The sequence below is a fragment of the Carcharhinus amblyrhynchos genome, chromosome 5 (assembly GCF_965287045.1).
Source record: "Carcharhinus amblyrhynchos chromosome 5, sCarAmb.v2.hapA, whole genome shotgun sequence".
Taxonomy (NCBI): domain Eukaryota; kingdom Metazoa; phylum Chordata; class Chondrichthyes; order Carcharhiniformes; family Carcharhinidae; genus Carcharhinus; species Carcharhinus amblyrhynchos.
Window position 1 is genome coordinate 3,909,037 of NC_137328.1, and position 25,281 is coordinate 3,934,317.

The window sequence follows — 25,281 nt, forward strand, 5'->3', positions numbered from 1 at the left end:
TGATACAGGAGATGAGGGGGTTGGACTATGAAGAGAGACCAGGTCTGTACTCGGAGTTTAGAAGGGTGAGGGGGGATCTTATAGAGATAATGAAGGGGATGGATAGGGTAGAGGTAGAGAGATTCTTCCCGCTTAGAAAGGACAGCAGGACGAGAGGGCACAGCCTCAAGATAAGGGGGGGCAGTTTAGATCGGAGTTGAGGAGGAACTTCGTCACTCAAAGGGTGGTGAGTCTCTGGAATTCTCTGCCCGTTGGTGGTGGAGGCTACCTCGCTAAGTATATTTAAGTCACGGGTAGATAGGTTTTTGATAGACAAGGGAATTAAGGGTTATGGGGAGAAAGCGGGAAAGTGGAACTGATTCATTTCTGATCAGCCATGATCTTATTGAATGGCGGGACAGGCTCGAAGGGCTAGATGGCCGACTCCTACTCCTATTTCTTATGTTCTTACATTAGTTTACACTTTGATTAGTGTGGGCTTCTGGTTATTTTATATCTTGGTAATTTGCCTTCATTTGCTATTCGTTGAAAAATTTGACATTGAATTTGTACTTTTCATTCTGGTGATTTTTTTTAACTTTGTGAGCAAAAGTTTGGCCTTTTATCGTGACCTATTCATTTTCCTCCTTATTCGGCCCGATATCCTGTTACAGTTTAATGGCTTCACCGAATATGATTTGTGGCCTCCTGAAAATTAACTGGCACTCCAGAGAACTAATAATGAGATAATATCCCTGCTATCGAGAGACATAATGTTAACCGGGGAAATCCTCGTTCCTCTAGGCAACTGCGTCTAAACGAACCTGTTGTGTTCGAAATAGTCTGATGATAGCAGAAACTGCCATTTTCAATGTTTTATGCATGTATACACCCAGATCCCTCTGCTCCTGCACTCTGTTGCACCCTTTATTTTTGTCTCATGTTCTTCCTACCAAAATGCATCACCTCACCCTTCTCTGCATTAAACTTCATCTGCCACCTTTCTGTCCATTCCACCAAGAGATAAACGCAAACTACTGCGGATGCTGGAATCTGAAACAAAAACAGAAAAATGCTGGAAAATCTCAGCAGATCTGACTGCCCAGGGCTCTGACAAAAGACTCAATGTCGGCTCTACTCTGTCTCCACAGATGCTGTCAGATCTGCTGGGATTTTCCAGCATTCTTCTGTTTTCACTCCACCAACTGGTCTCTGTCCTCCTGAAGTTCTGCACTGTCCCCTTCACAGTTTACAATATATTCAAGTTTTGTGTCGTCTATAAATCTATGAAACTGTTCCCTATTCGCCAAGTTCAAGATCATTACTATACATCAGGAAAAGCAAGGGTCCGAAAGCCGATTCCCTGGGGAACAAAACAACAAAGCTTCCTCCAGTCTGAAAGATACTCATTAACTGTTAGTCTGCTTCCTGTTATTCAGCCAATTTTATATCCAGGTTGATACTGTACCTTTTTATTCCAACAACCAAAAGTGCTATTGTCTATTAAAAATAAAACAGCAGTAGGAAAACATAGAACATAGAACATTACAGCGCAGAACAGGCCCTTCGGCCCATGATGTTGCGCCGACCAATTAAAAAAGCAATGACCCTCTAACCTAAACCAATCCCTTTCCATCCATAAACCTATCCACGGATCTCTTAAACGCTCCCAAACTAGGCGCATCTACAACTGCAGCAGGCAGGGCATTCCAATCCCTCACCACCCTCTGGGTAAAGAACCTACCTCTGACATCCGTCCTATATCTACCACCCCTTAATTTAAAGCTATGCCCCCTCGTGCTAGCTTCCTCCATCCGAGGAAAAAGGCTATCACTGTCCACCCTATCTAAACCTCTAATCATCTTATATGTTTCAATAAGGTCCCCTCTTAGCCGCCAGTAGGACACATTTCATCTAGCATGGTGGCACAGTGGTTAGCACTGCTGCCACACAGCACCAGGGACCTGGATTCAAATCCTGGCCTCAGGTCACTGTCTGTGTGGAGTTTGTATGTTCTCCCCATATCTGCATGAGTTTCCTCCGGGTGCCCCGGTTTCCTCCCGCACTCCAAAGATGTGCAGTTTGGGTGGATTGGCCGTGCTAAATTGACCCTTAGTGTCACGGGGATTATCGAGGTAAATACGTGGGTTATAGGGTGGGATTGCTGTCAGTGCAGGCTTGATTGGCCGAATGGCTTCTGTAGGGATTCTATGAAATCATTTCAGTAAGAAAACACTTGCTAATTCTCCTAAAACTGAACATCAAATCACCATCAGTAACATAGTTATTTGGAATGGTTTTGTCCATCTGCCATAGTCTTAAGGTTTATTTCTTGATGAAGCCTCTGATACTCTTCCAGCGTAAATACAGATATGTACTGTTAATCAAAATATCATGGTGGTTTTCTGGATCCACTTGTATCTCTGCCAAGCCACTTACAGTACAACTCATTTGGGTTCAAACAATTTAAAGTATCGAAATCAGTGAGTATATAGATTCTTTCAGGAGGCCATCCAGCCCTCCCTGCCTGTACTAGCCCTTTGAAAGTGCTATCCGTTCGTACACTCCTTCCTGCCCTTTTCCCAACAATTCGACAATTTTTTTCCTTTTCAAATATTTATCCAATTCTCTCTCTTTCTTTGAAAACCCCTCTTGAACCTGCTCTGCCACCCTTTTCAGATAGTGTGTTCCAGATCATCATAACTTAATGTGTCGTTTTAAATCAATTCTGTTCAAAGGTTATTGATAATCTAGTGACAACGTGTATGTTTCTGATCATCAAGCTATCACAGTGACCTAACAATCCAGATATATCTCAGAAGAGATTTTACAATATAACAGATTTCCCTGTCTGTCATAATTCTTTACCACTCACAATAGGACAATTAAAAGACTTGGGGGAAAAATGCTTCTTGATGTAAAATTATAAATTTTAAATTTCCTATGGTGAATTATGAGAAGCTCCATTTCGGACACCAATTATCTTGCAAGTATTGAAAACTGCTGCTGTTTTACGAAGTGTAACCATAGCTCAAACAGCGCTTTTGGTAAAATGAACCTTTAGAAGAATGAGGGGAGATCTCATTGAGACGTATAAGATGATGAATGGGATGGATAGGATAGAGGTGGAGAGACTCTTCCCGCTCAAAAAAGACAGTAGGACTAGGGGGCACAGCCTCAAGATAAAGGGGAGGCGGTTTAGAACGGAGTTGAGGAGGAACTTCTTCACTCAAAGGGTGGTGAATCTCTGGAATTCTCTGCCCGTTGAAGTGGTGGAGGCTGCCTCGCTAAATAGTTTTAAGAAGCGGGTTGATGGGTTCTTGATAAGAGAGGGGATTAAGGGTTATGGGGAGAGGGCGGGAAAGTGGAACTGAGCCACGACAGATCAGCCATGATCTTATTGAATGGCGGGGCAGGCTCGAAGGGCTAGATGGCCTACTCCTGCTCCTATTTCTTATGTTCTTATGAGCCTTCGTGCTATTGATAAAATTATTTCAATGTTTTTCTGCACTACCTTCCTTCAAATTTCTAAAAGAATTAGAATCTTGTGTATCTACACACAATAAGGCGGCCTTCACAACAACGCAGAGTCGCTGAGCAGAGACTGATAGCCAAGTTCTGCGCACATGAGGATGGCCTCAACTGGGATCTTGGTTCATGTCGCACTATCTGTAACCCCCGTGACTTGCCTGGGCTTGCAAAATCTCACTAACTGTCCTGTCTGGAGACAATTCACACCTCTTTAAGCTGTGCTTAACCCTCCCTCCACTCACATTGTCTGCACCTGTAAAGACTTGATTACCTGTTAAGACTCACGTTCCAACCATTATCTTGTAATTGAGTTTGTGTCTGTATGTGCCCTGTTTGTAAACACAACTCTTGCGATCACCTGATGATTGGGCAGCACTCCGAAAGCATGTGCTATCAAATAAACCTGTTGGACTTTAACCTGGTGATGTGAGACTATTTACTGAACACGCTCTAATGATTGTGTTCCTCCTGCCTGCACTGTCAGATCTGTCACGAAACGCAGCATTATTGAATTTTATTGTGAGATTATTGGTAACCCTTCCGAGAGACTGCAAGCTGTGAAGTCACTTTGTTACTGCCATTTAATTGCCTTTCAACTGCTTCCCTTTCAAGTTTATTTCAAGCATTTTGACTTTTCTTGACATTTCTCGATATGACCCGCGTTCTGGAGGAATCCCTTTTTACCTTTTAACAAAAATGCCAAGTAGGAGGAGGGCATCAAAACAAAAAGTTAAAAGCCACTGAACATAAATGTCACTTGCTGGAGCTTTCTGTCGAGTGGTAAATCATTTGCTGTGTGCGCCTTGGTCACACCACGTTGAGCTATTCGAATGCTCTCCTACACGGCATTCCATCTCCCACCCTTTACGAACTTGAGCTCAACCCAAAGCTCTGCTGTTATCCATGTCCTCACTCGATCCAAGTCCCCTTTGTCCATCACCCATCACGTTCATTGATTTTGTATTGGCCCCCAGTCCGGCAACAACACCTTTTCATTTTCACGTTCCTCCATGACCTCACCCCTCCCTATCTCTGTAACCTCCATCAACCTCATCATCATCCCAGATCTCTGCGCTCCAATTCTGACCTCTATCACAGCCCCCGATCACTTCCTCATTGGTGGCCGTGCCTTCAGCTGCCTGAACCCCTAAGCTCTGGAATTCCCTCCCTAAACCTTCCACCAATCTGTCCTCCTTTTTAAAAAGTTCCTTAAAACTTGCATCATTGTCCAAGCTTTTGGTCACCTGTCCTATTTCCTAGGAATTGAACGTGGCATCGTAACTGTTCCTGTGAAGCACCTTGGGGTGTTTTCGTCCATTGAGATGTTGTGTTAATGTGAATAGTTGTTATTATTGATTTTGCACCAATTCTCAGACGTGTTTCATTTTGATCCACAGGTGCTAGAACTATATGTTCTGTAAATGAAGGAACTTGTTGTCATGAAAAACGTCAGATGACTTGGAAACCTTATCATCAAGAAAGGTAACAAATGGAGGAAGTTGATTTGATTTGATTATTGTCACACGTATTAGTATACGGTGAAAAGTATTGTTTCTTGCATGCTGTACAGACAAAGCATACCGTTCATTAGAGAAGGAAAGGAGAGAGTGCAGAATGTAGTGTTATAGTCATAGCAAGGGTGTAGGGAAAGATCAACTTAATGCGAGGTAGGTCCATTCAAAAGTCTGGTGGCTTCAGGAAAGAAGCTGTTCTGGAATCAGTTGGTACGTGACCTCAGACTTTAGTATCTTTTTCCCAATGGAAGAAGGTGGAAGGGAGAATGTCCGAGGTACAGGGGGTCTTTGATTATGCTGGCTGCTTTTCTTCTCAGGCTCGAGATGCCTGTTCGCGTATACTGAGGGAGAACTTAACATGACCAGTGCATCTAAGCAGCGTGTCCTGACTCTGGGAAGAAACCGGAGCACATGGAGGAAATTTATACAGACATGGGGAGAATGTGCAGACTTCACGCTGTCCTAAGCCGGGAATTGAACCTGGGTCCTTAGCTCTGTGAGGCAGCAGTGCTAGCCACTGTGCCACCATATCCAAAAGTTGTTTAGAAGCTACTAGTAATTCATTCCAAGACCATAATTACAGCTTCTCCAAGTTTGTGTGCTCTAGTGAGAAGCCAAAACTACCCTCAAGTCCTCGTAAGGACCCCAAACATAGAGAGTCTCAAGCAGTCCAGTTTCTGGACGTAATCTGATGTCCTTCCCCATGATAAGTTTGGTGGCAGAGAGGGACCCTGTCATCTTCTCTTTCAATCCTCCGCTCCCCAAAACCTTCTGCCCTGGTGAAGTCCAGGCTGGGGTGGACGGCCTTCCAGACCCGCCATCATTTGAGAACCCCAAGTGGACAATTAATGCCCATTTAACCTCATCCTGCCACTGCTGGTATTAACCCAGTGGGTGGATGGGGCGGGGTTACGTACCATGAAGAAACCCCAAAAAATAAATCCTGGTAGGCTTCTGCTCGGCATGTTGAGAGGCTCAACATCAGAAACAAAGAGGGGGGGGGCCCTCTCCCTACACGAGTGCCCAGCTCCCAACGTCGCCTGCCTATGCCTGGGTCCAACGACAAACCTCAGGTGGGTGCACTACCAGCAGCAGCCATCACCTCCCAGTGGTTTTCTGAGCACTTGAAGAGCTGCCCATCTCCAGCCAGCTGGTAGCTCTTGGCAAGTGGGAATGTCACCCCGATGTCCTTGATCCCGGGGAAGAGCTGCTGCTGCTCAATGAAGTGTTTGGCACAGAACTGAGATGGGCCTCCCTGAAAAGGAGCGCTGTAGGATTCCCATTCAGTGGGCAAGACCCCTGTCTCCTCCATTAAATCTGGCCCCCCAGAACAGCTCGACGGCCTGGAATCTCTCTGCCCTCCTAACCCACGGCAGGCCATCACAGCGAGATCACCCAAATCACTTGTGTATTTTTTATAATATGCCAATTAATAAAACTTTACCACAGCTAATGGATTTACATATCTAAAGATCTTTTATTAATTAAATCTTCAATGATATGTTTTTCAGATGACCTCAGTGACTGAAACCAGAAATACAGGAGTTCGGCAAAACGGGCACAGTGGTGAAGGCAACTCTCGGGAGAAGATTTACAAAAAGGTAAAAAAAAATTTCAATGGATGCAAGAGGCTGAATATAATTTCAACCATTATTGTCACATCTGCTCTGAGAAACGGCCTTTGTTGTTAACCACCACTCTCCTCACTTTCTACTGAGCAGTAACCATGAGTTACTTTGTCCCGTCAGTCATATTATTCTAAATGAGATGGTTGGTTCTCTTTGGGTAAGGATTTTGAATGGTAAGTATTGAGCATTAGTTGTTTAATAATGGTGTTTAATGGTTTGAAGCTTGGTGGGCATTCAGTCAGGATCCATTTGAGCCCCATATTAACAAAAACAGCCTAAAACCTGTTGTTTAGTAGGCGTACACATGTAATGTAGAACTCTAAAAATAAATAGTAGGCCTGGCCACCATCTACAGGGCACAAGTCCACACTTGCCTGGATAGGGGCAGCTCCAATAACGTTCAAGAAACTTGACACCATCCAGGACAAAGCAGCCCGCTTGATTGGCACCACATCCACAAACATTTAATCCCTCCACCACTGTAGCAGCAGTGTGTACTATCTACAAGATGCACTGCAGCAATTCACCAAAGATCCTTAGACAGCACCTTCTAAACCCACGACCGCTTCCATCTAGCAAGGACAAGGGCAGCAGACACATGGGAACACCACCACCTGCAAGTTCCCCTCTGAGCCACTCACCATCCTGACTTGGAAGCATATTGCCATTCCTTCGCAGTTGCTGGGTCAAAATCCTGGCATTATGGATCAACCCACAGCACATCGACTGCAGCAATTCAAGAAGGGAGTTCACCACCACCTTCTCGAGGAGGAATAGGCAATAAATGCTGGCCAGCCAATGACTCCCATCTCCCACAAATTAATATAAAAGAGCGTATGTATATGTTACATAGGTATCGGCTTATATTATTTACATATATCAAATTTATATAAAATGTACAAATGTGAAAATATTGGCTCCAGTTCTATCCTGCACCAGTTGGCTTTCTGGGATAGAACATTACAGTCTTGTTCTATTTATTTAAGGGATTATTTAAAGATTGAGATTTGAAGGAGGGTAGTCAGAGAATGCAAACTTCTGTTGTTCTTGGTTCATGAGTAGGATATTCAAGCTTGGTGTGTTATTGCTGTGGCTAGTATCATAGTTACACGGCTGGAATATTTTGTATTTTGTGTTGTGGCAGACATTTGTTCTGATTTATAAATGATCTTACTTTTAAACGGCCTTGGACTCGTGCGGAGGGTTGGTTGCAAATAGGTCATGTCGAGACCATGCGGTTTTTAAAAAATATATTATTTTTGCCGCAGACACCATCATCTGCACTCCAAGGCTCTATCCAACTTGGAATAGGATACGCAGTTGGGAACCTCACATCGAAACCAGGCAGGGATGTGCTTATGCAAGATTTCTACGTTGTCGAAAGTGTCTTTCTACCAAGGTTGGGTTTTATTTGATATTAAAAAGAAACCTTTTTCTATCTTTTCCACCCTTAATTCTGAAACGGACTGCAGTGCAGATATTTTAAGTCTTTTGTGGCTGTCCTCCAGACGAAGCTTGGTGAAGATTAATGATGAATTTGCTTTGTTTGATTCCTGAGTGCAGTTACTGATTTGCTCATGTAGAAAATATATCCTGCCCAATGATCTGCAAGGCTTTGAAAATATCATCCGTGAATCAGTGCATTAATTACACTTAATAATAAACACAAGAGGCAGTCTTCCAAACTTATTAACTCGATTGGTTTATACTGCATCAGTGGCTATGACATTTTGGAATTAAGCCAATTGGGTCCAATCAGTCCATATGGGCAACCTGCACACATGTCCCAATCCCCTGTGTCTTTATCTCCATTGAACATGAGAATAACGGTGTTTGGATTCTACAGCCTCGTGTGAAAGGCAGTCACCAATAAAACCCACCCATACCAAACGGCAGCGACCCCCTCTTCACTTCAGCAAAAGAATCATTGAATCCCTACAGTGGAGCAGGAGGCCATTCAACCCATCGAGCCTGCACTGCCAAAAATCCCACCCAAGCCCCATCCCCAGAACCACATGTATTTCCCCTGCTCATCCTCTGGCACCAGAAGCAATTTAGCATGGCCAATCAATCTAATCTGAACCACCTTTGGAGTGTGGGAGGAAACCTACGCAAACATGGGGAGAATGTGCAGCCACCTGGGGCCGGAGTTGAACCTGGGTCCTTGGCGCTGTGAGGCAGCAGCACTAACCACTGTGCCCTCTCAACCATTACAAGAAGCTGACACTGGTACCCCCTTGAATCAGAACCCATGCTGATTCCAAATCTGTTGCTTCCACAAGTGTCTCCTTCTCAGAGATGAGTAACAGCAGCCCTCAAAGAATTGACTTGGAGCTAACCCAGTTGCTTATCCTAATTCCCCCATGTGCCTTCTGTGTGTAGCAATGAAGGGAAGGAGTTTCCCTCTCCAAGGTAAGGTGGGAGGCCATCCCTTGTTCATGTTTTGGTATTGTTAACAGCTTTATCAGTTTGTCCTTCCCTTTTTCTAGACACATATTCCTTTCATCCCAAAGTAAGAGGTGCAGAAGCTTACCCATTACTATTGTTAGGCTAACTGGCCATTACAGTTGACCTGTTGTGTTTTTGCTGAAAAGAGAGACACATTGCCGAAATTTGCATCTGGCGCTCATCAGGACAAATGCAAGAATACCAAATTTCAAACCTTCACAACAATTTATACTTCAGGACAAAAAGGTGTTGACTGGTTGGCCGCTCGGCTCTTATTGGCTGAGGCCAATAAGAAAACAGTGGCAAACTATAGACTCCTCAATCTCCCGGATAATTCAGAAAGGCACTCGGCTTGAATGTGTATTCCTTTTGTTTGCAGAGAATGGGTTCCTCAGTATTAAGGAATGTCAAACTCCAGTGTATGTAAATGGACAGCGACTGATTATTTTAAATGTTAGCGTAGCCATCGGCACACTTAGGATTGTTCAGCAAGTGCTGTGCTGCCCAATTGCGTAGTCACATCTAGTAGTTATTTTGCTTTGGGTTTTCCAAGCGGGTGGTACCCTGATTATTAAAAACAAAGCGACCTCAGCTAGTTGCTGGGATGAAAACCCCGACATGTCTGGCATTCCATCGACACCTGGCTTATCCCTTTCGGCACTGTTGAGTGAGCAGAGCTCCAGTCCCCTCACACAGCTTACATAGACAAGGAGCTTCTGCGCATTAAATAAATAAAAGCAAAATACTGTGGCTGCTGCAAATCTGAAATAAAAAAAATAGAAAATGCTGGAAAATATTCAGCAGCTCTGGTAGCATCTGTGAAGAGAGAAACCTAGTTAACAGTTTGATTCCGTATCACACTTCTACAAAACTCCTACTCATTGATTTCCATCTCACTTCAACATTCTTTGTCATCAGACCCACGACATTTTCTACATTTATTTTCGTCATGGTCTTGGCAACATTTCTTCATCCGTAGCTATTTGTTCTGATTGATGTATCTTCTCCTTCAGTATTGTCCTTTTGCATTTTCATATCGAACCAAAGAAAAGATCTTGAATCAGAGAAGCTCCACAGTGCAGGAGAAGGCCATTCGGCCCATCAACTCTGCACCAACTCTCCGACAGAGCATTTCAGAGGCCCTATCTGTGTAAACCTGCACATTTATCCCACTAATTCCCCTAACCTACAGATCTTGGGACATTAAGGGGCAATTTAGCATGGTAAGAAGCCTGACAACACCAGGTTTAAGTCCAGCCAATTTATTTGATAGTAAACTCACAATCTTTCGGGGTTTGTCCCTTTGTCAGGTGAATGGAGAGTTCTGGCCTCAGACAGAGCATATAACAGCACAGACAATTTATTCTAATCAGTAATCTGTAACCTGTCTGTGCTGTTATATGCTCTGTCTGAGGCCAGAACTCTCCATTCACCTGACATAGGGACAAGCCCCGAAAGCTTGTGAGTTTACTAACAAATAAATCGGCTGGACTCAAACCTGGTGTTGTCAGACTTCTTACTGTGTTTACCCCAGTCCATCTCCACTTCAATTTAGCATGGCCAACCCACCTAACCTGCATACCTTTGGAGTGTGGGAAGAAACTGGAGCACCTGGAGGAAACCCACGCAGACACGGGGAGAATGTGCAAACTCTACCCAGACAGTTCCCCAAGCTGGAAATTGAACCCAGATCACTGGTGCTGAGAGGCAACAGTGCTAGCCACTGTGGCACCCTTCTTCAAATTTGCATTAAATTTAGATAGGAACGCTGAACATTGAAGCAAAATACTGTGTGGAAAACAGTTGCTTATTTCTTCATCTCTTTAGCCAAGCTATTTTGATTTTCCTGATTTTTGCCTGCCTGAATTTTTTTTCAGTTTAAAAATGCAAGTTGTTGTGTTTAGAAGCAGAGTTTAGCATTTAGATTTGTAAACCCTTTTCCTCTTCACCTTTTTATGAAGACAGAACTTTGGCAGAAAAATCAACGTTCATGTTTATTTATATATCACACGTTTGCCTGTTCATTCCAGGGATCGATGGCAGTGTTCCTGTCCCTGTCGTAACATTTTCCACTTCAATCCTACTGCTGAAATAGGAGGATGAGCCATGGCACTTAATTTGAAAAGGGCCTAACCAATTGATCACAAACAGAAGGGGGAAGTGGAGAGGGGGAGAGTAGAGGGTTAAGCTGCGGGGGAACCCGGGGCAATGAAAAGGAACCTGGGGAGGGAAATGACCGGGTGGAGAGAACAGCTCGAATAGGACCTCAAGCTCACCTGTGACTCAAAACCCTTTGTCCTCCGCCCACAGTGAACAGAACACACGCTATCCACAATGTGTGGGCAAGCCAGTTCAGTCCAAACACAGGAGGGTCTTGTGTTCCTAACAAGTCAATGGGCTTTGCTGGAGTTACTAGAATTACCAGGTCTCCAAATGAGTGTCCCATCCGTCACCTCAAACGTCCACTCATTCCCCAACTGGTGCACCACAGCTCCATCCAAAATGAGCTGCAGCAACATAGGCGGCACCATGGTTAGCACGGCTGTCTCACAGCTCCAGGAACCTGGGTTCGATTCCCAGCTTGGGTGACTGTAAGTTTGCACATTCTCCCCGTGTCTGCGAGAGTTTCTTCTGAGTGCTCTGGTTCTCCAAAGATGTGCAGGTTCGGTGGATTGGCTGTGTTAAATTGCCCATTAGTGTCCTGGGGTGTATAGGTTAGAGGGATTAGCTCGGTAAATATGTGATGTTGTAAGGATAGGGCCTGGGTGGGATTGTTGTCAGTGTAGACTTGATGGGCCAAATGGCCTCCTTCAGCACTGCAGGGATTCTATGATTCTCTCCTATGATTCTAACTTGCCAAGACTCCTTGAACAGTGCCTTGCAAGCGCTCTACCACATAAACCTTAAAACTCCCTTCCTAACAGCACTGTGGGTGTACCACAGCTGTGGAGATGCCGGCGTTGGACTGGGGTAAACACAGTAAAAAGTCTCTCAACACCAGGTTAAAGTCCAACCAGTTTATTCGATAGTAAACTCACAAGCTTGCGGAAAGGTACAGCGTTTCCAAAAGCTTGTGGGTTTACTATCAAATAAACTGGTTGGACTTTAACCTGGTGTTGTGAGACGACTTACTGGGTGTACCAATGCCACAGGGACTGAGCGATTCAAGAAGGCAGCTTGTCACCATCACCTTGAACGATAGAAAAGTTACAGAACAAAAGAGGCCATTTGACCATTCTTGTCCAATCCAAGATGTCCATGAGGGCGGTTAGACATGGGACACACATCCAGTGAATGAATATTATTAAAAATCATCAGTTGATGTGAATTCTGCTTTAGTTCCTGTTAAAACACTGTGTTGTCTCCTCATCATGGTTTCCAGTGAAGGAAGCAATCTTACGCCTGCACATCGCTATCCAGACTTCAGGTTCAAGACCTATGCTCCATTAGCATTCCGCTATTTCCGAGAACTCTTTGACATAAAGCCGGACGATTATTTGGTGAGTTTCTTCCTTTTTGTGGCTTTTGCAACTCAGCAATTTTACCTTTCAGAAAGGTCACGGAGAAAAATGTAGTATTAAATTGGCCACTTGCTGTACGAGGTATTGCTTAGACCTCATCAGAGTTACTGCAATTCTGGCCAATTAATCTTTGGATACTGATGTCAGAGTTGAGCAATAATGCCAAAGACAATTTGGATTGACAGAAGAGCTTTAACATAGCAAAGTGTTTGAACATATCTCAAAAAGCATGTAGCAAACAGAATTTGGCATGGAACCAGGTGAGACATTAAAGCAAAAGCTTGGGCAAAGAGAGAAATTTCAAGTAGCATCTTAACGGAGGCAGAGGCGTCTAGGGAATTCTAGAATTTGAACCCAAGGCAGAAGCACAAAGTCATTAAAGGGATAAGGGGATAGAATTAGAGGAGCTCAGATACCTTGGGTTGTTTTCTTCATGGGAAGTGGACATCACTGGCAAGTCTCACATTTGTTTCCCATCCCTAATTGCCCTTGAACTGAAGAGCTTGCTGGGTCGTTTGCAGTTGAGGGTCAACCACATTGCTGTGGCTCTGGAGTCACATGTAGGCCAGGCTGGGTAAGGATGGCAGATTTACTTCCCTAAAGGACATCGGTGAACCAGGTGGGTTTTTAAAACAATCGATGATGGTTTGATGCTCACCGTTACCAAGGCTGGCTTTCGGTTCCAGATGTTATTCCAGCTGCCTGTAGTGTGATTTGAATCCATGCCCGCCTGGCCCTCGGGATTTACTGTTCCAGTGAAATTATCACTGTGCCATCATCTTATCGGGATGAGACAACAGGGGTGGGAGCAAGATCACCGAAAGATTGAAAACCAGGAGAAATTTCAAAGTGTGGTTGAGGCATAGCTGGATTAAAGCGCTTGAGCTGGTTTTGTTACGAGAAGAATTTTTAAAGATTACAAATGGAATTAACAAATTTGATCCAGATAAATTCACCGCAGAGATGTGTCGGAGTATTGAAGTGTATCGTTTAAAAGGTTATGATGATCGAGATGAGAAAGGTAATTCCAAAATGTCACCAGAAACACAGTACGGGTGTGAATATATTTCCAGAGTAGACCTGGAAAGGTCCAGCGTAGAAACCCTATAGTGCAGAAGGAGGCCATTCGGCCCATCAAGTCTGCATCGACCACAATCTCTCTCAGCCCCTATCTCTATCGCCCCAATTATTTACCCTGCTAGTCCCCCGACACTAAGGGTCAATTTAGCAAGGCCAATCTACCTAACGCACACATCTTTGGACAGTGGGAGGAAACCAGAGCACCCGGAGGAAACCCATGCAGAAACGGGGAGAAGGTGCAAACGCACACAGACAGTGACCCAAGCCAGGAATCGAACTCGGGTCCCCAGCACTGTGAGGCAGCTGTGCCACCGTGTCACCCGATAGACACAATAGACTATTGAATCCCTGTCAGGAACAAGGAAGGAATATAGATATGGGAAGCAGCCTGAATGATGGGAATACTGCGTTCAAAAAGGGATGGACCTTTTTGAATCAATCTAATGTAGGAGTGATGCCTTTGGATATCTTGGGTTTTTATGAATACACATGCAGTTTCCCTTTTATAACTTTTCTTGCCAAGCAGGAGATTATCATTGTGCACAAGATGGTGATAGTTTTCTTTGAACTCTTTGATTTGATCTATTATTGTCACATGCATTGAGATACAGTGAAAAGTATTGTTTCTTGTACGCTATACAAAGCATACCATTCAAAGGGAAGGAAAGGAGAGAGTGCAGAATGTAGTGTTACAGTCATAGCGAGGGTGTAGAGAAAGATCAACTTAGTGCGAGGTAGGTCCATTCAAAAGTCTGACAGCAGCAGGGAAGAAGCTGTTCTTGAGTCTGTTGGTACGTGACCTCAGACTTTTGGATCTTTTTCCCAATGGAAGAAGGTATGTCCGGAGTACGTGCAGTCCTTAATTATGCTGGCTGCTTTTCCAAGGCAGCGGGAAGTATAGACAGTATCAATGGATGGGAGGCTGGTTTGAGAGATGATGGGGCTACATTCACAACCTTTTGTAGTTCCTTGCAGTCTTGGGCAGAGCAGGAGCCCATACCAAACTGTGATACAACCAGAAAGAACACTTTCTATGGTGCATCTGTAAAAGTTATTGAAAGTCGTAGCGGACATGCCAAATTTCCTTAGTCTTCTGAGAAGTTAGAGGCATTGGTGGGCTTTCTTAACTATAGTGTTGGCATGGGAGGACCAGGACAGGTTGTTAGTGATCTGGAAACCTGAAACGCCTCCACTTCTATTTTGTCCCCATTGATGTAGACAGGGACATGTTCTCCTTTACGCTTCCTGAAGTCGATGACAATCTCCTTCATTTTGTTGACATTGAGGGAGAGATTATTGTCACCGCACCAGTTCACCAGATTCTCTATCTCATTCCTGTTCTCTGTCTCATTGTTGTTTGAGATCTGAGCCACTACAGTGGTGCCGTCAGCAAACTTGAAAATGGAGTTGGAGGGGAATTTGGCCACATTGCTTTCTCCTCTGGGCACTCACCCCATCTTCCCCGATGCTGCTTATTTTTCACATGTGGATGTGATGGGAAAATAATTGCTTTGTGCATTAGGCTCAGAATTTTTTTAAAGTCTATTTATTAGTCTCACAAGTAGGCTTAGTAAGAAGTCCCACAACATCAGGTTAAAGTCCAATGAGTTTTGGGAGTGCTGCTCTTTCATCACCTGATGAAGGGCAATGCTCCGAAAGCTCGTGATTCCAAATAAACCTGTTGGACTTTAACCTGGTGTTGTGAGATTTCTTACTGTGCCCAACCCAGTCCAACGCCAGCATCTCCACGTCACAAGTGGGTTTACATTAACACTGCAATGAAGTTACTGTGAAAATCCCCTAGCCTCCACACTCCAGCGCCTGTTTGGGTACACTGAGGGAGAATTTAGCACAGCCAATGCACCCTAACCAGCATGTCTTTTGGACCGTGGGAGGAAACCGGAGGAAACCCACACAGACACGGGGAGAACATGCAAACTCCACACAAACAGTGACCCAAGGCAGGAATTGAACTGGAGTCCCTGACGCTGTGAGGCAGCAGTGCTAACCACTGTGCCACTGTACTGCCCTGCTGACAAAATAACATTTTGTGCACAAAACGCTATGCGGGTGACAGCCAGAAAGAGACATCTGGTGAATTGTGAACCACAAGTTCTTTCACTTATACCCTCTGCTGTTAACCAGCTGACAATGTTCTCCCTCCCTTAACCTCCCAGTTATTTAAGGACTCATTAGATTTGTGCATTAATTGCCAATTCTTATGGCAGGAGTTGCGCTTAACAACACAAGGATCCCTTTTACAGAATTATTAATGCAATGTCTATCACCTCTTCCTCCTGGAAAAGGAGCAATTTAATCTTGTTGCAATCTTGTTTCCTTCGTATACCTGATTTGACACTCATTCACCCGACTTCCTTCTCAATTGGTCCTCTATTTCTTTCTCAATCCTTAAACCTCGTTGGTGAAGAAAGTAGACTGCGGGACTTATCATCACCCTCCCTGCACTGTGACCAGCCCACAGATCCAGCAAGTTACTGCAAGATGTGCTGTAGCTGAGGGTAATGGTCTAACTAACAGGACCTGACATGAAAAGTCCACCCCAGCAGAGATGAGTTCCTAATTGTTATTACAGGGTAGGGAGCAATCACAGTCCAAGTTGGAATATTCTCCTTTTGTCTACTTACTCTGTCCTCTGAGTGCACTAAGCTGAGTGGGAGCCCTTTGAAATTGGAAGTATGGAAAATTGAAACATTAATTAGTTCAGCTACTTTTTAAACTATTTTCCAAATCCTTGAATGATTAATTGTCGGTCAACTTTGGCTTGTTTTGAGCTGGTATGTGCATTCCAGACTAGAACCAGTCCCAAAACAAATTAGGACCATATATAGTTTGAACTCATTCTGTCTATTTTTTTTCTTAAATTTTAATTTGTAGCACAAATATCTGTTGTATGGGAGACGATGGCATTGTGCTATTGTCGCTGCATTAGCATTCCAAGGACCCTGGATAATGCTGAGGGGACTTGGGTTCAAGTCCCAATATGGCAGATGGTGAAATTTGAATTGTATAAAAATCAGGAATTAAAAATTTACGGGGCAAGATGATGGCACAGTGGTTAGCACTGCTGCCTCACTGCGCCAGGGACACAGGCTCAATCCCAGCCTCAGGTGACTGCGTGGAATTTGCATGTTGTCCCCATGTCTGCGTGGGTTTCCTCTGGGTGCTCTGGTTTCCCCCCACAGTCCAAAGATGTGCTGGTTAGGTTGATTGGCCATGATAAATTGCCTGTTAGCATCTGGGGGAATTAAGACTGTAAATATGTGGGGTTATGGGGATGGGACTAGAGTGGGATTGTTGGTGTGGGCTCGATGGGCCAAATGGCCTCCGCCTGCACTATGTAAATAGTATCTATATCTAAAAATATCTGTATAAATCTATGTAAATAGAATATATATAGATTCTATGTAAATAGAACTTGCTCTTGTTTGATGTAGATTGGATTTAAAAAGATACACTTACCTCCATACAGCCTAGAAAATGTGCACTATTCTGAATGACCTTTGCAATGTTGTATATTAATTCTAGTAAAGTCAGTTTGTATTTAAAGAGTGATGCTTTTTTTTAATTCCGTGCTTTGGTCAACTCATGGATGTATTTTAATTAATAATAATATTGCAGATGTTTGAAGGATACTTAAATTTCAGCTCATGAAATCTCATTGCAAATGCTTCAGTAAGTTAAGCATGTTAATCTGTCTTTTTGCAGTATTCCTTATGCAATGAACCCCTGATCGAACTTTCCAATCCTGGCGCCAGTGGGTCCTTATTTTACGTCACAAGTGATGATGAATTCATCATAAAGACTGTACAGCATAAAGAAGCTGAGTTCTTGCAGAAGTTGTTACCAGGTTATTACATGGTAAGAGTTCAGATATTTGGGGATTCCTGAACTTTGTACAGTTAGTATGTTGGAATGGCCAAGTTTAACAGATCAAGTTTTATTTTACACAGAGGGTGGTGGGTGCCTGGAACACTCTGCTGGGGAGGTCGTGGAAGTAGATACGATAGTGACTTTTAAGGGGCATCTTGACAAATCCATGAATAGGATGGGAATAGAGGGATATGGTCCCCAGAAGGGTAGGGGGTTTTAGTTCAGTTGGTGCAGGCTTGGAGGGCTGAAGGGCCTGTTCCTGTGCTGTAATTTTCTTGTTCTTTGTTCTGTTTCAAATTAGAATTAAAAATGGTGCGCGTGTAAACTTAAGAAAAGCAAAGTATATTCTAAAACTGATTGGATGATGTTTTATGTTAACTCAATGTTTGTGATGCTTGATGGTGGAACAGATTCAAATGGCTTTCAGAACAGAATTGAATAAATACCAGAAGGGGAAGTAACTGCAGGGATATAGGGCAAAAGCTGGGCAGAGGATGAACAGGATTACCCTTGATGGACTGAATGGCCTCCCTCTGCGATGTGTAGGCAGCACCTTTTCTAATGTAGCAAAATGTCTCAAGGTTCTTCACCAGAGCACTGCTTGGCCAAAACCTGATGCTGAAACCATAAGGAGATATTTGGCCAGTGACCAATAGCTTGGTCAAAGAATCATAGAATTCTTCAGTACAGAAGGAGGCCATTTGGCCCATCGAGTCTGCACCAACCACAATCCCCCCCCTCCCCTCCCCCCTCAAGCCTTATCCATGTAACCCAAGCATTTACCCTAGCTAGTCCCCCTCACACGAAGGGCAATTTAGTATGGCCAATCCACCTAACCTACACATCTTTAGGCAGAAGCAGGTTTTAGGGAGCATTGTGAAGAGAGGAGTATTGGAGGCAGAGGGATTTAGGCAGTGAATTCCAGAGCTTAGGGACTTTGGCAGCTGAGTCTGTGTCAATGGTTTTGCATCAGCAGAAGATAATCTTTTCACAACACTACAAAATTTGCTGTTATGTCTTCTCTATTTTGAATAGTAAGTGCATTTTGCCTACTGATAATAGCTTATTTTAGAGGGATGTATGCAAATAGGTAAAGTTTTTTCTGTAGGTCACAAGATTCATTCAATGAGAATTTCCTGGCGTAGTATAAGAACATAAGAACTAGGAGCAGGAGTGGGCCATCTGACCCCTCGAGTCTGCTCCGCCATTCAATAAGATCACGGCTGATCTCTTTGTGGACTCAGTTCCACTTACCCGCCTGCTCACCATAACCCTTAATTCCTTTACTGTTTAAAAATCTATCTATCCTTGCCTTAGAAGCGTTCACTGAGGTAGCCTCAACTACTTCACTGGGCAGGGAATGCCACAGATTCACAACCCTTTGTGTGAAGAAGTTCCTCCTCAACTCAGTCCTAAATCTGCTGCCCCTTATTTTGAGGCTATGCCCCCTAGCTCTAGTTTCGCCCACCAGTGGAAACAGCTTCCCTGCTTCTATTTAGTATGTTGCCCGATCGACATTCTTTAGCATAACATTTCAGTGTCAGAGTCCCGTTCCCATTTGGCTGCAAAGCCTTGGCAGAGAGTGTTTGCTGCAATGAAAAAATGTGGCAATGCGTCATAATGACTCAATTTATCATTTGCCTTTATGCGCATTGCCGTAGTGATGCAGCACAGGAGAAAACTAATCGAAAGAACTATCCAGTTGGTCCCACAGTCCCCCAATTTTTCCTCCTTCAATATTTATCCAGTTCCCTGTTGAATCTGATTTGTAGTCTCTGGGATTGGGAGGGTCAGTTGGCTGGACGGCTAGTTAGTAATGCAGAGCAACACCAACAGTGTGGGTTCAATCCCGTACCAGTTGAGGTTATTTGTGAAGGCCCTGCCTTCTCAACCTTGCCCCTCACCTGAGATGTGGCGATCCTCAGGTTAGATCACCACCAGACAGCTCTGTCTCAAAAAGGAGTAAGCAGCTCATGGTCTCTGGCAACTTTTGCTTCATTGAACCTGCTGCCAGTGGAAATAGTTTCTCTTTGTTTAATCTGCCTTAATCCTGCATAGGTTTGCACATCTCTATCAAAACCCCTCTTAACCTTCTCTGTTCAAAGGAGAACAAGCTGCCTCTGTGTAAGGGAAGAATTGTCAAACTTCACCTGCAATTTGAGTGGAGCAGTTGTCATGAGTTCAAGAAAGTCAAGCGTTGCTTCCCTTTTAAAAACCTCTTGCTTGGTGAAGGAAGTCATAGAATCTCCTACTGTGCAGAAGGAGGCCATTTGGCCTGTTGAGTCAGCACCGACACCAGTCCCATCCAGGCCCTATCTCCGTAATCCCTCTAAGTTACGCATCCCAGGACACTGAGGGGCAATTTAGCCAATCAACCCAATCCACACACTTTTCGGACTGTGGGAGGAAGCCAGAGCATCCGGAGGAAACCCACGCAGACACGGGGAGAACATGCAGACTCCACACAGAGTGAGACCCAAGCTGGGAATTGAACCCAGGTCCCTGGAGCTGAGGCAGCAGAGCTAACCAGTGTTACACTGTGCCGCCCACTGGGGGAAACGGGGCAGGGGTGAATGGATTCTATTTCATAGTTTAAATTAACCTCAAGTTGAAATTAATCAAACCTAATATTTTCCCAGTAAAGACCTTTGCGCAGTTGAGGTGACTCTGGAGTTATAGAACTGAAGGAAAATACTATCTGTTTCCTCTACAATGTGCATGTTTTTGGCTGAGATTTTCTGCACATTAACATTTGGGATTGTGTAAGTGGAACATGTTGGTTTTGGTATCGTAGGGATAATATTTTTACTTTTTGCCTACCAATATCCTTCCTTGCCCCAGTGGCTGCTGTTTCTGGAAGACTCTTGATGGTCAATTTCCACAAGCTATTCAAGGGAATATTTCTGTCCTTGTCCCAAGTCCACACCTACACCTTTCAATGGGTGAGATAACCATTGGTACAAACTCTCGGCCAATGTTCCATCCCTAATACAATTGCCCTAGCAACAGTCTCCTGACAAAAGCAGCTAATTCTGAATGAGGATTGAACCCGGGGAATTCAGATCTTTGGATTTTGAGCTGTTTCCCCAGAATGGGCGGCATGGCAGCACAGTGGTTAGCGTTGCTGCCTCACAGCGCCAGGGACCCGGGTTCGACTCCAGCCTCGGGTCACTGTCTGTGCGGAGTTTGCACATTCTCCCTGTAACTGCATGGGTTTCCTCCGGGTGCTCCGGTTTCCCCCCACAGTCCAAAGATGTGTGGGTTAGGTTGATTTGGCCACACTAAATTGACAGGGGGATTAGCAGGGTAAATGCATGGCTTTATGGGAACAGGGCCTGGGTGAGATTGTGGTCTGTGCAGACTCAATGAGCCGAAATGGCCTCCTGTAGCATTTCTATGATTCTAGAAGTTATTGAGGAGCACAGATCTCTCCATTTTAATTTCGACTGTTGAGAGGTGGAGCTGAATAAACCTATCTGGGGGATTAGTCAATTGTTTAAATACCCATCGCATTGTTGAAGGTCAGCAGAGTTTCTCCTGGAAGCAGAAATCTAGCCGTACCATGACATCCTCTGTCAATCCTGCAATGCATCTAAACATTCAGTTACTTTCTCTTCAATCGTGGCTTCTTTCTTTAATGGAAGTGCAGCTCCCAGTTTGTCACGTACCAAATAAGAGCAAACGCAGCCTGTTCGGCCCCTTGGCCCTGTCCCATCATTCAATAAGATGATCTGTTTGTGTTGAATTGCACATTCCCCATGCAAAGAGTAAACATCCTTTCCATATCTACCCTGTCAACACCCTTCAGGATCTTGTATGCTTCAATCAAATCACCCCTCACTCTTCTAAACTCTAATAGAAACAAACCCAGCCTTTCCAACCTTCCCTCAAAAAACAACCCACTCGATGGATATCAATCTAATAAATCTCTAAACTGCTTCCAATTCATTTATATCCTTCCTTAACTAAGGAGACCAAAACTGTGCACAGTATTCGAGATGCAGTTTCACAATTGCCCTGTGTAACTGAAGCATAATATGTTCAATTCCTCTTGCAATAAAGGATGACAGCCCATTTGCCTTCTTGATTACATGCTGCACCTGCACACTAACTCCTTGTGACTCATGCACTAGAACACCCAGATCCCTCTGCACCTCGACATTCTGCGGCCATCCTCCATTTAAGTAAAAAAAAATTTCCCGCTAAAGTGAACAACTCCACACGTTCCCACAATGTACCCCATCTGCCAGATTTTTGCTCACTCTCTCAATCTATCTATATCCATCTGCTAGCTCCATATGTCTTCTTAACAACATACCTGTATTTGTTGAAACATATTTATAAAGCTCCACACACCGAGAGCACTTTGAGCCTTGCACTTCTGCATCGTTCATCTCCGCTTTTCCTTTGCTAAGAGTTATGTTTCTCTCCATCTTTATTTACCAGTCGTTCATTTTTGGCTATGAATAAAATGGTGGACACATCTACCTCATGCCAAGACTATAGCACTTCAAGTAGGCAACTGATTGAATCTGACGCACTTCTCGAAGATATTTGTAAGCCGTGCGTTCTGTTCTGTCATCGCAAGTCTGAAGTTCTGGCTCAGGGAGCAGAGTTGGAGCCTTGTCACCGGATCAATAATTTACAGAAAAAGAAATGAAAGATCTTTTGAGTCTAAGTAGAAATCAGCGTTTGAGGAGGTGCATTCAAAGGCAGCTGAGCCAAATGCAATTCCAGACAAAATCCAGAGAAAAAAACTTGAAAGGCTTTTGCTGAAGATAGATGTAGCACTAACTATCACATGGTTAATGGATAATCCATACAAACGTGCATTTTATAATGAGGCCAGTCTCCACTATTGTTGTAGGCAAGAGTCCAGATTTAATTAGTCAACATGACAGCAGGTTCAAAGCTAATGTACCTTCCATGTTCTTGGGAGTACGTTTATACCTAATTTATAATGAATTTTACGTCAAGTTTCAAGCCTGCACTCAATTAAAATAAACTTTATTGGTCTCATTGATTGTTATGTGAGTGCTGGACTTGCCTTTGATCATTGTATGCCACCCTGTGCAGCCGTGGTCCTTTAATCAGTGTTTCTCTTTGCAGAATTTAAACCAGAATCCTAGGACACTTTTGCCAAAGTTTTACGGCTTGTACTGTATGCAGTCGGGAGGCACTAACATAAGAATTGTGGTTATGAATAATGTGTTGCCACGTTGCGTGAGGATGCATCACAAGTACGACTTGAAAGGGTCGACGTACAAACGGAGAGCCTCAAGAAAGGAGCGAGAAAAAGATATACCCACATTCAAGGACTTGGACTTTATACAGGAGACACCCGATGGCCTTTTTTTTGATGCTGAAACATATAATGCGTTGATTAAAACACTTGAGAGAGATTGTCGGGTACGTAGAAACTTAACACACTTACTGGTGTTGCTGTTTGTCATCAGAAAGCATGTTGTACATCTTGGGACAATATGAATTGGCCAAAATGTGAGGAGGTTTTAACATTGATGTATCCGCACTGTGCTCAACTTCAGTAAGATATGTTAGCCCAGAGTTTGTGGTCAGCGTCAATAGAACTATCTGGCCAAGTCAATGGGACCTCCAGGCATCCTAATACCATCAGGAAAGGTAAGCAGCCAATCGCATTGAAGGATTTTCACAGACAGGAAACCAGGAAGTAAAAGCCACTGGCATTTCACGATTTTAATTTTATTTTTTTTAACAGGTAACAACATAAATGATTGGGCTTTGGACATTGGGAGAAGTTTTATTTATTTATTAGTCACAAGTATGCATACATTCACACTGCAATGAAGTTTGCTATGAAAATCCCCTAGTTGCTACACTCCAGCACCTGTTCAGGTACACTGAGGGACTATTTAGCACAGCCAATGCACCTAACCTAGGTTTAAAATAACCAGGTTTTTTTAATATTTAAAAACATGGAATTGCTTGCAATGGAAAAATTCAACTCAACAGATATAAAACTATTCTTTCAGAGTCAGTGAAGCTGTTAACAGTAGTTCTGAACTTTGTACACTTAAAAACTAGTCTATACTTCATTCAACAAGTCATACATTTTTCAAAGATTTTTGCAGTGAATCTGAGAGTGGAAGTTCCAGTCTGTCCACCTTTTTGTAAAAGCAAACAGCTGACGGCATGTTACTCTGCGCATGTACAGGATCCAGAACTTCCTGACAATTTCAAAGGAGTAATGACTACAAATACTAATGATTTTGACATTACCCCCACTGCAAAACCTGGGCCATTAAGAATTTAAACACAGGTAATGTTCAAGGTGTAGGAAGGAAAGGGGTTTGTCTAAAATTAAGACCAGTCAGATATGAAAGCTTTGTAACTCAATCCTTACTAAGTTCCTTGTTCTATCCAGAGGGATATCTGAGTTTCTCAGTTTCCAAAAACTAAATGGGCTGATTTTTAACCTTCTTCCACCAATAAGGAAATGAAAACTGAGTCTGATGTAACAAAAAACCAATTGACTTGACCCGTTTCCATTCGTCAACATAATAGCAAGTTCAAAGCTAATGTATTTTCCATGTTCTTGGGAGGGGTGACATGGTGGCACAGTGGTTAGCACTGCTGCCTCACAGTGCCAGAGACCCGGATTCGATTCCAACTTGGGTCACTGTCTGTGTGGAGTTTGCACTTTCTCCCCATGTCTGCATGGGTTTCCTCTGGGTGCTCTGGTTTCCTCCCACTGTCCAGAGATATGTAGATTAGGTTGACCGGCCTTGCTCAATTGACCCCAATGTGAGGGGGATTAGCAGGGTAAATGAGGGAATAGGGCCTGGGTGGGATTGTGGTTGGTACAGACTGGATGGGCCAAATGGCTTCTTCTGTACTGTTGGGACTGTATGACCCTAACTAACCCGGTGAAAGTTAAAATTAACATCCTGCTCCCTAATCTTTCATTTGAAATTGTTACGTGTGTCGTTAGTGCAATACGGGGCTGCATGTATTCCTGGTGGTTTCATTACATAACCTCCTGACTTTAACTGTCTTGTACCCCCCCCGTCCCACACTCCTGCCATCAGTCGCCCAACTCAGCCCTCCTTGCTGCCCCCACCCCCTGCCTGTTGATCTAACCAATAAATGAAGGTGATGAAGAGATAATGGAAAATCACTTCTTAATGTCCCTATCGTTCTTCTCCTGGGTGCCACTCCCAGCATTTATTCTGGAGATTAGTCATCAATTCCTGGACACACGAGGAGTGGGTTGGAACCCTTCACTCCCATGGCCCCACCTCAATACGCCTGCCATTGGTTGGTCAACAGGCCCATCCTTGCACCATCCTGTCTTCTCTCAGCTAATTCGAAAGGGAACATTCTCAATGACTGCTGGGCGGTTCTTACAACAGACGCACATGAGCAGGAGTAGACCATGTGGCCCTTCGAACCCACCCTGCCATTTAATAAAACCATGGTTGATCTGATAGTCACCTCTGATCCACAACCTGCCCACCCCAGCCCTCTCCCCGATCACCACCCCCTTTTGCTGCCCACCAATCTATCCACTTTTTGAAGACTATTTAAAGACTCTGCTTCCACCGCCTTTTCAGGAAGAGCGTTCCGGAGAGAGAGACAGCCCTCTCAGAGAATGTGGTGATTGTCCCTTTAAGGGCAGCACAGCAGATTGAGGGTCACCTGGATTGGGAG

At 43.9% G+C, this 25,281-nt stretch overlaps 1 protein-coding gene across 8 annotated transcripts in view; it reads left to right on the top strand.

Annotated features, from left to right (window-relative positions):
• pip5k1ba (phosphatidylinositol-4-phosphate 5-kinase, type I, beta a) overlaps nucleotides 1-25,281 on the top strand; it is a 103,129-nt gene that overhangs the window by 27,917 nt on the left and 49,931 nt on the right. For all 8 annotated transcript variants that reach the window (XM_080188356.1, XM_080188355.1, XM_080188358.1 and 5 more), the window contains exons 2-7: nucleotides 4,908-4,992; nucleotides 6,536-6,625; nucleotides 7,921-8,051; nucleotides 12,483-12,600; nucleotides 17,428-17,580; nucleotides 22,702-23,001. In XM_080188356.1, coding sequence (XP_080044482.1) covers nucleotides 6,536-6,625; nucleotides 7,921-8,051; nucleotides 12,483-12,600; nucleotides 17,428-17,580; nucleotides 22,702-23,001 — 792 coding nt within the window. In that variant the 5' untranslated portion in view covers nucleotides 4,908-4,992. The remainder of the gene's footprint in view (nucleotides 1-4,907; nucleotides 4,993-6,535; nucleotides 6,626-7,920; nucleotides 8,052-12,482; nucleotides 12,601-17,427; nucleotides 17,581-22,701; nucleotides 23,002-25,281) is intronic.